This window comes from Balearica regulorum, chromosome 14, assembly GCF_011004875.1.
Source record: "Balearica regulorum gibbericeps isolate bBalReg1 chromosome 14, bBalReg1.pri, whole genome shotgun sequence".
Lineage (NCBI taxonomy): Eukaryota > Metazoa > Chordata > Aves > Gruiformes > Gruidae > Balearica > Balearica regulorum.
Window position 1 is genome coordinate 4,887,010 of NC_046197.1, and position 14,080 is coordinate 4,901,089.

Consider the following 14,080-nt stretch of genomic DNA (forward strand, 5'->3'; position numbering starts at 1 on the left):
AAGATTTAAGGCAAATGGTTTGTATTAAGATCCCCGTAAGCAGTTCTTGCTGCATTTCCACACACATACGAGTCCCCACATCCAGGCTACTTCTCAGAGCAGCGAAACATTATTCTTTTTCATACACATTCAAAATTGCTTGTCATGACATTTGGTGGGAAATGGATCTTTCTGGTGTAAAAAGTGGCTTTTGAAATGAGATTTTTTTTTCTTTTCTTTTTTTCTTCTTCCTTCTACTTTTTGGTGATCCCTCAGTAGCCCTGTATGCGAGTTTCACCCTTCAACCTGCTTTATTTTGTATTTAATTTATATACTTAAGCTCAGGTCATATGCAGCATCAGCTATTGATTAGGTCCTGCTTTTAAAACCAGTCTTATAAGGAAGATGAGTGCTGCAAGGAGGTCAAGCAGTTTGCCTGGAATGCTTCACTGAGAAAGGAGGCTCACAGTTATCTGAACCTTTTTGGTGGCGGTGGTGGGGTTTTGTTTGGTTTTTAGCTCTCTGCCTCGAGCTCCTGTTGCCTTGCAAAGACGTGGCGCTCTCACTTCTTATGGAGCAGCTGGAAAGCCTAATTAAGGGTTAACGGCCAGGCGCGGGGATAAGCAGCAAGCTCTTGGCAATAAGTTAGGCAAACAGCGCTCTCAGGAGAATGGCTGAGAAGGATGGGAGAAATGTACTGTGAAGCCAATTGTGCAGGTATCCTCTTTACCTACTTACAAAAGATTTGTTGCTTTGATTGCAAGAAAGAAAACTTTGGGGCAGGGCTTTTCTCTGGCCATTTTATTTAAGTGCTGTCACATTTCAGTATGAATTAGATGTTTGAGATTTTGTTTAAAGGGTCAGGGAAGGTAACTGGTATGCTCTTTGGATCCAAACTTGCTGCCTAATCCTACTAGGGAGTAAAAGTTTTCTTGCACATGACTGCCTTTTAGTTATGACAATCCTGGCAGGGGAAGCAGCTATCTCTGCTACAAATATATTTATGGACTAATGTCAGGAAAAAATAATAATAAAAAATACCACCTAACAAGAAAGTTTCAAAGTGTTAGGTATTAAGTTAACTTTTAAGATTCTTTGTTAATGGCTTCAATTTCATAAGGCTTGTAGAATTATTATTTGATGGCTAGTAAGTAAATGTGAATGAACAGTTTAGACATGTAACTATTTATATTTAAGAAATCAAAATGTCTAAAATGAAGGTTGATGTTATTAATTTCAAGATGAAATATTTTTCTTAAAATAATAGAAACTTAGTAATTTGTGGAGAAAACTATTGAAGGTTATAACTTCGAGGAAATTCTCTATATAAACTTGCTTCTGCAATATTTCCTGTTGATGTTAGATGTGAGGTGTAAAAATTAGTTAATCATGCAAACCATTTTTCTGATAGTAAGCCATCTTCCATTTATATCTATTTTTTTTTCTTTTTAAATTAGGGATGCAGTTATTTCATGATGCTGTTTTAACCAGTTTTAAATGGTATAATTATTTCACATTTCTGTACATTAGAAGTCCTGCATATCTAGATAAATACAGATTTTTAAGATACCTTACTTGAGTTTCCCACAAGATGGAATAAAGCCTTTTGGGGGTGACCTATCATACTGGTTTTGCCGTGCATGTTGTCTTAGAGATTATGGTTGTCCCTTGCTACTGGGATTTCTAAACTGTGAAGTTTCAGATCCAGGGTCAAGTTATTCCTTGTCCAGCAGTTAATCTCACCGAGTGAGCAGTGATCTACAAGGAAAGCTGAGAGACTTCAGCACCTGTTAGGCTGCTTTTAAATTCTACCCAGAACTATGCTTACATGATGATACCAGGTACCAATAGAGGTTTTGATGATAGTTTTACTTTCCAGTACTGCAATTCAGTAAAACATTAGTGCTGTGACACGTTTTACCTATATCTTTATAAAAGTACTCTGTGACAATCGTAACATTATCAGTAACAATTGCAGTGAGTGTGTTCAGCACTTTTGATATAAACTCTCCTTGTTCGGTGTTTTAGGTTGGTACTTTCCACGTCCTGAGGCTAGGGAATCATATTTTATTTTAGAAATGATGTGGGTTAGTGGAACTGGAAGTGTTGCATTCAGTTCCTGAAATTTTGTAGAACCTCCTTATGCTGCTGACAGCTGTGCATCTGCAGGGCGGATGAATAATTATATTAGAGGGTGAGGGACTCAAATACTACAGCAATCACATAAATGCCAAAAATAGATGGATGCCATTTGCTTTTATGAATTAAAAGAAATAGACCTATGGTTTCATGTAGGTGGAAAGAAACACTCCCTGGTGAATATGCGAAAGAGTTGTCACATATGCTCTGTGCCCTGTTCCCGCAGGATATATAGTAATGCCACATTGATTTGATAAAACATTATTCAGAAAGTTAAAGATCTGCTAACAAAAACTGAATGTACTAATCCAAACATATTGGATGCTTATGGTTCATATGGGTGTTCGAATTGGAACATTTGTTCCAAAATGCTTGTAAACATAAATCTGCAGGATGGATTGCTGTCCTTACCCTGGGTGATAAACATTTCACAGATGACATGAATTTGGCTGGCTTGAAAACAATAAAACAAAATGACTTTTTTTTGTCAACTGTGATTTGGTTTGCTGTGTATTTCCATAGCACTTGTATTTCAAAATTGATGTAATTACCAGGTCCCAAGATGACCAAGAGCAACGTTATTTTTGGTTCCCATTTAATATGTCAGGTCTTTTATTTGCTTTCCTTTCCTACCATCTTTTCTGAGGTTTTTTTGATTGACTTTTCTTTAAAGTTGTGGGGTTTTCTTCTGCATAGAAAGTAGTTATTCTTTCCTACCCCCCCTTGTTCTGTAGATGCCTTGTTAAGTGTTTGGGGTTTTCATTTGTTATGTGCAGGTGTTTCACTGACAGTATAAGTGAATTTTGCAAGTGTTCCGGAAATGGTGTAGACTTGGGCAAAGGAGCAGATGGCAGAGGAGGACACAAGTCACAGAGGCATAGTTCATGTGACGTTTTCTTTTTGAACTATGTCATGAGATGATTAACTTGAATCTGGATAACTACTGGAGGAAGATGGATGGGTCTTTGAATTCATATATAACTGCCTGACAAACATTTCATGTCTATGAGTGGACTTTGGCAATGGTGATAATGAGAAGTCACCTTTAGGCTGGCCTGCTCAAGATTCTTGCATGAGGCTCTGAATTCACACAGAAATGGGGTTTTCTCCCCCAGGGACCTCATCATACACCAGACAGGACGTGACACCACTCACATCTCTTGAAATGAAAGGTTATGAGTTTGGAGAAGGCTGTTTGGTGAAAGTTCAGCAGTCAAAGCTCGGTATGTACAGTGTCTGGCCCAGAGCAGGCTCCAGTCGAGTGTTTTCCATCCTGCAATTGCTCACAGCTTACCCCTTCTCTACAGATACGATCTTCTAATGTTTTGGGGTCTTTGTGACAAAGGTGCTTTCACATCACTAGCGTCCTAGCTCCTGGGTAAGACAGTGACCCAGCACTCTCTGGTCCTGGAGCCACGGTCAGTCACTGTTTTTTCACTGAAGGATCTACACTCACTGCAGAGTATTATTTTTATGAACATAGTACAAATATCAATGAATATATAACAGCACACAGCAAGAACTCACCCTTTCATCAAAGCTTTTGTAGCATAAGTGGGTAATGCAGAAATCCAAAGCATGTGTTATGTTAACTTATTTCTTTGAAATCACATAAGCGAACAAGGAAATTTGGGGCAATGAAGTATAGAGTCAGAGCTGTAACCATAAGAAGTAATTCCTGTGGGAATTTGGATGTGGAACTTGCATTCACCACCTTCGGTAGTGAGAATGAAGTTTGATGTACATGCCTTAAAAGCTCAGAAGCTTGACGATGAATTGCAAGGTCTCTTTCCCACCCTTAGCACTGACTCATCTAAACTCGCCCGTATGTTTATCTAGCATTGATTACTAGTCAACCACACATCTGACGTAGAAAATGAGATGTGATGCCAAGAAATGGCAAATATAAAAACTCATAAAAACAGAGGATCAGGACATTGCATGTGCATTGAAGCAACGACTGGAAAACAAATCTCAAATGTTTTTATAGTATCCATTGCTGGCCTTGTTTTGTATCCGTAAGAGGGCAACAGCCTTAGGAGCATAGTTACATGATGTATGTGAGTCTGCTGCTCGTTTTCAGGAGGCCTGAGAAGTCACAAACCTGCAAAGCAGAGAAACTTGTATTCAGAGTTTGGAGTCAGAATTTGAAGCTGCATGTGAACCTCAGCCATTTAGAAGCATTTGCATGTTAAAAGCACAATCTCTGATAATGCCCAGACAGGTAGGCAGTGACCAAGAGAAAGCTGTAACTAAGCCAAATGGCTCCTTGTCTTAAAGTAATTGAAACCACTTATTTTTCATTGGTTATTTTTCAGTGGCCAGTTTTACAGTGGAAATTACTAGAAGAATTTAAATTTCATGTCTCAGAGGTGAGTCGCTGTTGCCAGATCAGTATAAGAGAAAATGAATAAAATGAAACAAACCTGGAAGCAGCACCCCACACACACCTTTCATCATCTGCAGTGCCACTTACTCATCCTAAAATCAGAGCCCACAGCTGTATGAAAGGTGAAATGGCCTACTCTTTCTCTGCCCATAGAAAAGCTTGTGAGCCTGTGCTAAGGAGCATCAACTCTGGGAACCTGTTTCAGAGTGATTTAAAACTAATGCAGCATCTTAAAATATGTAGTGCCCGTTAACTGTGGGTTTTAGTTATTACTTTAGCACTTCTTGGATGATGAGGAGCTGAATACAACTATGTCCAAACAACCCAAAAACCTCCCAACCCCCCAAAAAACCCCCAAGAAATCAGGATCTGATTGAAAAAATTATTGGTGTGTTATACTAAGATACTACAGTTCATAAGTGCAAGATGTTAGTTGTTTGGGTAATCGTTCACTAGGTATTGATGTTAATTTTCTAATTTAAAAAAAAAAAAAAAGTCACCAAACCACAAGAATGGTTTGCCCAAATTTACCACCATGTAACAGGGTTGACAGTGCTGTGACTTTACTCACAGCATTTACTGTTTTGGTATTATTTCCTCCTAATTTTTGTCTTAAGAGCTAGAAAACATACATCAAGTCATTGTATGACTGTGGGTGATAGAATTAATCTAATGTAATGTGTGATTTCAAAGGGGACACATGTCTGGAGATCGAATGTCAGGATTCCTTTTTGCTCTGTCATCTCCCTAACTGTGTAAAAGAGGTGCTTCTGGTGTCTGGCCCTTGGGCGCATTTACCTTCCCTTAATTGTCAGGGTCTATCGCATTTGCTCTCTGGCACAGCCTCTATCTCGTCATGCAATTTTCATGTTAGCTGAAAAAGTCTAAGCCTCTTAAAGGCAGGAGAGCCTGAGTTTTCCTCTCAAAGCTGAATTTAGTAAATTAATAATAATAAAAATGTGTAAACAATGAAACACCAGAATTAATAAGATTTTTGCTAAGCAACCTTGTTAAATAACCACCTTGCTTTGCTACATCCCACCTTTATCCTGGCAGTACAGGTGGGCATCTTTAGTCCCTTGTCCCAGTGAGCTTTGTGCAGCCCCGGGGAAGCCCTTGGGTGGTGTCCTTGGGGCGGCACGAGTGTCATCTGTGTCCAGATCGTCTCCTGTCCTGCGTTGTGCATAAGAACCAGCAGAGCAATAACTCTGCCTTGTTACATCGCTCTATAGAGTTTCTAGCAGTGCTCTGGCCTGCTGAAGCCATATTTTAGAAATACTGGTAGTTCCAAACAAATTTTGTCTGTCTTTGACAGCTGACAGCTGATATAAATTTTAATATTAAGGGTGAAGCATTCTGTGTCTGTCTTTTTTTTAAGTTTTGGTTCTGTAATGGATTTGTTACTACAGGGAACATACACACAGAATCGTTTTCAAGGAAAAAACCCAAACCCCAGTTGCGTTCTGCTGTATTGAGCTGCCATAACAGCTAGCCTGTGGAGGCTTATTTGTTTTTCCTTCAAAACTAGCATGACTTATGTGCTATTAGTTCCATGTAAGTAATTCCATGATGGTACATGAGCCTATGTAAACGTTGCCCTTGCTTATAATACGCATCTTGACACGTGCCTCGGGCAGCAGGGCCATCAGGGGCTGCCCATGGTGCAAGTTCTGCGGTGCTGCTGTCCTCGAGGAAGGATGCGGGCAGCGGAGCCTGGTCCCTGCAGGTGCGCTGTACCTCTGTCTCCCCCAGAGCACCGCACAGGCACACTGAAGGGGAGAAAAGGGCTCAAGGTTTGATGGAAGTGACGACCACAAACGTGTAAACAGAGGTAATTCCAGCCCTTAGTGCAGGTCAGGGTGGAAAGGAGCAGTTCCTTAGTGATCCCATTCCACCTGCAGCAGCCAGGTGGATTAACCTGCTGCACCTCCTCTACCCCATGCTCTTGGTATATTACAAATTTCTACTAATTATTTAGATTAAATATCTGCATATTTTTCTATATAAGTGCCTTCGTTTCAGATTTTCCACAGTTTCATAGTGACATCCCTACTGATATCATTTCCTATTGATATTCCTAATATGATTTCCTGGTAAGATTTCCTATTAATAAAGGTGAATGATTAGTAACATTTTGGAATTAGAACTTTTCATTACATGTGGTATTTGATACCTGTCAAGTGAAAATAACAATAAATAAAACAAAGATTTAAGTGCAAACCTTCTGAAAACGTAGAACCACTATAGTAAATAACATTCGTATTCTCTAACACCCATTTTATCTTCCTCATTTCTTCCCCTTTTCCCCTTTGGGGCTATGGCAGAGAAGAACAACAGATGGTTATCAGTCAAGAGTAACTAGGGAAACCGCAAAACCTGCCCAATTGCTATGGAGACAGCCATTTCTGTGCTTGGTATGCACTATTTGTTACATCAGCAACCAGAGAGAGTTAAAAAAAGAAAAAAAAAATTCTTCTAAATCCCCTTTATTGAAAGGAAATCTTGGGTTTGTGTGTAGGTATACTTGTGTGAAGAGGCAGCAGTAGTCTACTTGTTCATTTGCCACTTAAGTTTTGTATTAAGCTAATATGATGTCTATCTTTTGACAGCAACGTTTTGAATTGTGAGTTAATGTAATAAAAAAACTTAGAGTAAATACTTAATACTTTTGAATGGTCTGCAGAGTAATTACTTATAAGCAACTCTTCCCCTCCAAATCAGATATCCCTCCCTCCTTATTTAACATCATCATAGGTCGTGTATGAAAACTGAAGACAGAGAATATGACTGTGCCCAATTATTTCACGCAGATGAGCTCTTTCTGCACAATGCTTCAACCATAGCTTTTGGCAAAACCACACCTTTAGGGAACAAACAAAAAAAGGAATTTTGGAACACTTGTGAAAATCCCAGAGGGAGATTTCAGGTTGATCACAGCAGCTCTGTCATTTGCGTTTTGCACCACCGATCTACTCCACTTGAGAATTATTTAAATGGTGAATTTAATGTATCAATTCTTTAAATTTTCTAATACAAGTAAGATTTTATAGAGTGATTTTAGTAAAGCATCAATAAAGAGTAAACATTAAACATGAAAAATGCATTAAAAGCTACTTTGAAATAACTTTATATTATTTCAATTTAATTCAATTTAGTATTAGTTCAAAGGACCATCTGTTACCATTTATGGTGCTTTCTTATCACTTTAAGGGTAAGGACTTTAGTTTGGTAGGTGAGAAATTTTACATAGATGTTTTGGGTCACTTTCCTTTGAAATTTTAACATTCTCAAAGTTATTAAGGACTGGTTTGGAGGCTGGACAATAAATGTTATAGAGTGTCTCTCTAATTCTTACAGGTTATTGAAGAGTTTCAGTACAAGGTTGTAAACTTACAGGAAAGTGATGGCATAGACCCAGCAGTTTGTATTAGAAAAAAACTGGACAAGGTTTGGGAAAAATGTCCAAACGAATGTTCTTGTGGAGATGTAATTAACAAAATCTATTTTTCTTTAAACAATTTCATAGTAAGTTACAGTGAATTTACTTTCCTGTGAAATGGCTATTGAAAATTCCTTTAAATACTTAAGCAATACAATACTTTTCATATGGATACTTCTGGTTAAATATGCAAGTCTTATTAACGAGGAAATAGCTCTTGCTTACTTGCGGATCTGTAACAGTAGATATCTATAAGAGTAGTAATTTCCTGTCTATAACAGCAGAATTTTCTCAAATATGCAAGTACTCTAACACTTCTTTTTATGCTAAACATGTAAAATATGAGAAATAAATCTGAAAAGTATTTATTACAGTACTTGTTAATACAGGCTTTTTATTTAAATATTTAACTAGATTCTGGACAAAATATATAAAGAGGTTATAGTAATTAAACTACTGTCACAGTATAATGAAAAACCTGATTAATACTTGAGCTCTGCAGTGGCCTTGGTAATGTTTGTAAATGGAAAAAAAAAATCCCTCACTGAAAAAAATAATGTACAAAACACTGATTATATAGCTCACTATTGAGAAATGTTGATACTTGAAGGACCTCTTCTTCATGAATGTGAGTATGGCTAATTGCAGAAAAAATATTGAAAGCTCCTATATATGGGATCAGGTTAGTTCTTACAATATGAAGAAACATTGCTAGAAATATAAATGGAGAGTTTTAAACATTAACTAAGTTGTAACGTTAGTAAAAGATTAGATTATTTCTGTTTTGGAAAATTTCACCCTAAATGAATTCAATTCTTTAATATTTTAGAAGAGTTTTGTGGTTTTGTTTCTTTAAAACCTTAAATTTAGTAGCATGATAAAAATTACATCAGCTTTGTTGCTGGGGATTTTTATCTCTCAAATGCATTTGAAAACTTAAATATTCCTTATTGTTGTGAGCAAAACCTCCAAGCCTTGGTATTTAAAGGATTATTTCAAATGGCGAAATAATACCAACATTGTAAAATCCTATTCCTTCCAAATGTTATTTGAAATTTAACTCTCATGTATGATAGATAATGTACAAATCTAAACGGATAAGCCGGAGTTACACACTGTCAGGGGAATTGTGTTTTAAACAGTTAAGGCGGGGTCTTGGCCGAAGCACAGACTATTCCAGTGATATAAATCTATTAGGATGCAGTGTTATTTCTCATTTCATAGAAAGGTGATTTGCATCTCAGTTCTTTTCTTTAAAACATCAATTTTAAAGATAGACAATGATCAATCAGTTGCATATAATTTAGTCACATAATTTTCCTGCTTTTTAATAAAAACTGAGACTAGCTCTTGAGTCATGGTTAGAGTCAGATTATAATAATACCTATGGCATTATGTATGCCATATGCTCTACCATATGCAAGATGCCTTTTTCTCCAAATAGTTTTATAAATTCTCACATTGTTTATAAGCATTTGTCTGTGTCAGACTTCACCTAAATCCCATACACCTATTCAATATTTTCCTTGCTCATGTGTTTTTCTCTGAGATCTTCCGGTATTGCTCTTTGTATCTGTTAGTATTGTCTGGTTGCTAATTGCCTGTCACGGAGCTCTCGGATCCCTGGAGCCTCTTAGGTGAGGTCAGAGTAGGTAATTCAATCACACACGAGCTGCTGGGTTTCCCGGGCTGGGATCTGAGCTCACTGACGTTGGAGCAAGAACCTTTCTGACAACGTCACCGAGCATTGTGTCTAACGCATGAGAGATTCAGCATTTAACCCAAACACTTTAACCCAAATAAAAGTTAGATCTATCTAACTTAGCAAAAACTTGGAAGTTCCGAGTTTGACGGTGCTCATTTGCTCATGGCTTGGCTGTAGCTCTTACAGTATGCCATGAGTGTTGTATGGCTATTTCGCACAGCTTGGTTATTGAGGTTTTATTCATCCTTTAGCCTCTCTTAAATACAGAGGCTCACTTTTTCTGTGTGAGAGCCCTTACTTTCTTCAGAGGCAGTTGAATCACTTAATAGTTTTAGATGAAATCTGAGCTTAGTGCTGCGTTCCTTCAAAAGGCAGGAGTAAATGGAGGTATAAAAAGTGACTTTGTGCATTTTAAAATTGTGTCTTAAATCTGAGTTTGTGTTGTCTGACCTTTTTTCCCCATTACATTACACCATTACATGCATATCATCCTGTTTGTAATATTTAGGAGAAAAAGATCTTCTAGAAAGGGTATGAACACTGACAAATAGAGATGGCATTTAAATCTGAATAAATGGTTCTGCTGGCTGAGACCAGTTTTTTAAATTTACCTGTAAGCCTGGAGCTGATCTGTGCCTCAGGTAGCAGTGCTCTGAGTGTGACCGAGGGCTCTGTTCAGAAGGCAGCAGTGAAGAAATGAGCACAGTGTCGCATGTTCCTCAAGGAAATGTATGTGCCACCTGTTCTGAAATAGTGGGGGTTTTTTCTCTCTCTTTTTTTTTTTTAAGTTGAATTTTTACTTTCTCTGCATATGATTAGTTTTATTCAGGTAAGATGTTCATTCCAACAAATGTTAGACGTGTCTATTCTGCACGTTGAAGAGCTGCACGCACAGCTTACCAACATTGCGTATGTGATCTGGCTGCTAGCCCACATCACAGGATTTTTTTTTTGTCTTCATGGGTATAAAAGTATGTGTTGAACACCTGGCTTTGCCTTTCTTCAAGGCTTTACCTGAAGTTTTCTCAAAACTTTAACCTAACACATTGGCTCGGAAGGAAGACATTATCTAGACTTTAACGTCTCAAATCTCTAGGCTCTGCTTAACCACTCACCAGGGTGCTGTACAGATGCAAAGAAATAGGATTTCCATCTTTGCACAGAGAGAAATAAATGGGGAGGTGAAGGGTCTTAAAAACAGTCATGCCTAATTTTAAGACAACTAATAGTTCTATTCCTTTTGAGAAGAAATTCTCATGCTTAAACACAGCTGTGAATGTTTTGGCATGATAGATATCAGGAGACGTGAGCTCTGTTACAAAGAAGCATTAAAGGTGTGGATATCTCCCAGAGACTGTGCAGGTTTAGTTTATGGGGCACGCAGAGTCAGGGTGCATCTCTGCCGGATATTTTCCCTGTTTACTGACTGTCCTGCTAAGTGCCTGTCTTTTGGGCATCTAGAGGTTTCCCTTGCTGTGGTCCTGTGGATTAGTCACATGGACTAAACTTGGTTGTTAGCGCTAGCATGACTGGACCTATAGAAATATGATTAAGATTGTCATTATGCTTTTTCAACAAAAATCAATCTGTGAGAGTAGCATGTAAAAAAAAATACACAGCATATGAAGCCCTTTAACCAGAAGACTTTGTGACTAGCACACTGGGTTTATTTGCTTATTTTAGTGTATTTGGCAGACAAATCAATATTATAGCATAACTCAAATAAAAATAGGCAATATATGGTACTTCCCATAGAAAAAAAGAGAGAGGTGATTCTGAAGTTGCGCCTGCTCTCTCTTCATCATGCCAACTTTATGCTTAATAAAGCCAACTGAAGTGTAAAGTACTTAGTCATGCAACCAGCATTATATTTAACTCATTTGAAGTTTATCCCTCCTGCAAGGCACCATCCTTTCTGTTTGAGCAACAAATTTTTAATAACCCACACAATTAAACAGGGATCTCGGAAAAAGCCACTCTGCAGCCACTGGTCCTCCCAGCAGTTAAAAATATATAGTTTTTAGCATCTTTGCTAGGTGGTGGGAGAAACTGAGAGAACATAAATAAATATGTATGTATATACTTATATACATAAGTATATATACTACGCGTGAACGCTCATGCTACAGAAAAATCTATTTGGATGATTGTACATCCCTGTATCTGTCAGTATAGGAGACGTCGCTGAAGTTTTGCCAAATTCAGCACATTCTCCAAAGTTATGAGAGCTATGAGAAACCTGAGCTGGGATTTATGCTTGCTAAGCTTTTTAGTAGACCTTATAGTACATATGGTTTTTCATGCACTTTAAATCATAAAAAGCATGATATTCATCAAGACCAGACTACGCTATAGAGGATAAATTTCCCATAGTCTTCAAATATATACATATTCAAGATGCTCTATATTAGTGGATCAAACTCAATCTTTAAAGGGGTGCGTAAAGATTAATATTTGCTCTGTCTGTGCTTTATTGCTATATAATAAGAAAGTTGTGACAAATGTCTATTTAGACCAAAAATTAGGTATGGCAAATAATTGGAAAGAAGTTGGTAAAAGTATGCAGATATATAATACAGGGGTGTAATATTTTTGCTTTCTCTGTGTATATATTTATTGTTTTTAATAGCAACCAGAAACTGCAATGCAATCTTGGTGTCTTTGTTCATGATACTTTACTTACACAGGACAAATGGTCCCTGCCTCACCAAATCTGAAGTTTGTGCTGTGCAAAGGACAGTATAACATAGAGTCGGGAGCCTGCATCTATTTTTTTTATGAAATGCAGACATTGTATTTACATGTGGGTAGATACATAATTTTATTTCTCTAGGTGTAAAATTTAACAGATCGGATGTCCAAAAATATAATCACTGAATTTTAAATTACAACTTACAACTTTAATTTTCTACGCAAAAGAGACAGATGTAGCTGTACTGCTGTATCCACATATATCGTAAAATACATTTAAATCATGCGTATGCAGGGAGACAAATGAGAGAACTCCACCATCCAAATATTAAATTACACATTTTGAAGCAAAATAGTGTTTTAAGTGTATGTGTGTATAATGCTTTCTGTCACTGGATTGCCCTCCCTGATGCAGTTAGAGAGAATCTGTATTTAGTCAGAAATCTTTCAATAGAACGGGCTACCAGATGGGACCAGTAACAATGCAGAGAGGCATCGAACCACCACAGACATTTGGTGCTTAGAATAATAAAAAGACTATAAAATTAGATTAGTTGAGTCTAATTTGGAATTGGTATATTCCCTATGCACTCTCACAGCTCTTGGGCAGATAAAGCCTGGAGATTTAGTACTGTCAGGACAGAGGACTCCAACTTCCAGTAAAAGAAAAAAAGGCATTCTGGGAGGTCACGGAGGGCAGCACAGTGACCTCCAATGATTTACAGGCCTTTAGCTTAATGAAATTGTTTCAGTGACATGACGGTAAAAGCTCATAATGGATTGGATGCCCTAATGTAATGAAATTACTCCCTTCTGCCTTTAAAAAAAAAAAAAAAAAAAAAAGGCGCAATTAATATTTACTGAGACCTGACAGGCTTCAGTGTGCGGTAGCGTGCAGCGCTGTCAGACAGCAGTGAGCAGAGCCGGAGCAGCGTGGCAGCTGAGCAGCCCTGCGCCGGGGTGGCGAGCAGGCGCTGCGAGGGGGTGGAGGGACACCTCGGTGACGGGGAAGCCCCCAACCTGGCGCTCCGAGGCAGATCTGCCCGTACCGGCCAGCCTTCATCCTCTCCCTTCCTTTCTGCAGGCAACTGGACAACAACCAGATCAGCTGCATCGAAGATGGAGCCTTCCGAGCCCTGCGCGACCTGGAGATCCTGTGAGTTGACTTGGTGCTGTGCTGGGGCGGCGGGGGGGTGGCTCTCCCCACGCTGCAGTGCTGGGCGAAGCCGGGGGCTCGATATCCTTCCTTCCCACCTCAGACCGGTCGTGTAGGTAGCAAAGTGAAATCTCACACTTCCCCCAGGCTGGGGGCTACCGCTAATTAAACCACAATAGATGACTTCTCTGCTACCGCTCCTGAGGAGCAGGGATATTGCTGTGCTCGCTGCTGCGTGGAACAGATGGGGTTCAGCAGTATTCAAAGTGCGTCCGATGTGTGCTCTGCAGCCAGAACCCTGGCCAGGTCTGCGTAATGTTGAGTAGCGGATGGGTAACAGGTTCGTGGGGAACAATATTATGAGATATCTGACAATTGCCCTAGACAAAAAGCTGCTTAAAAGGTGCTTGGTATGTAAGAGGGAGGAGAGACGGGCGTTTGGCAGGCTTTTCAGTGCAGTCATTGGCTTTTGGGGAGGATCCTTCTCTGAGGGCTGAAATAACACCACGTTGTGCTCTTCATGTACCACAAACTTTACACATCGGCTGTTAAAGCTGCAGCACAGACCAAAAAAAAAAAAAA

At 38.7% G+C, this 14,080-nt stretch overlaps 1 protein-coding gene across 2 annotated transcripts in view; it reads left to right on the forward strand.

Moving 5' to 3' along the window:
• Positions 1-14,080, forward strand: part of SLIT3 (slit guidance ligand 3) — a 527,279-nt gene that overhangs the window by 285,458 nt on the left and 227,741 nt on the right. For both annotated transcript variants that reach the window (XM_075766507.1, XM_075766506.1), the window contains exon 7: positions 13,427-13,498. In XM_075766507.1, the coding sequence (XP_075622622.1) occupies positions 13,427-13,498 (72 nt within the window). The remainder of the gene's footprint in view (positions 1-13,426; positions 13,499-14,080) is intronic.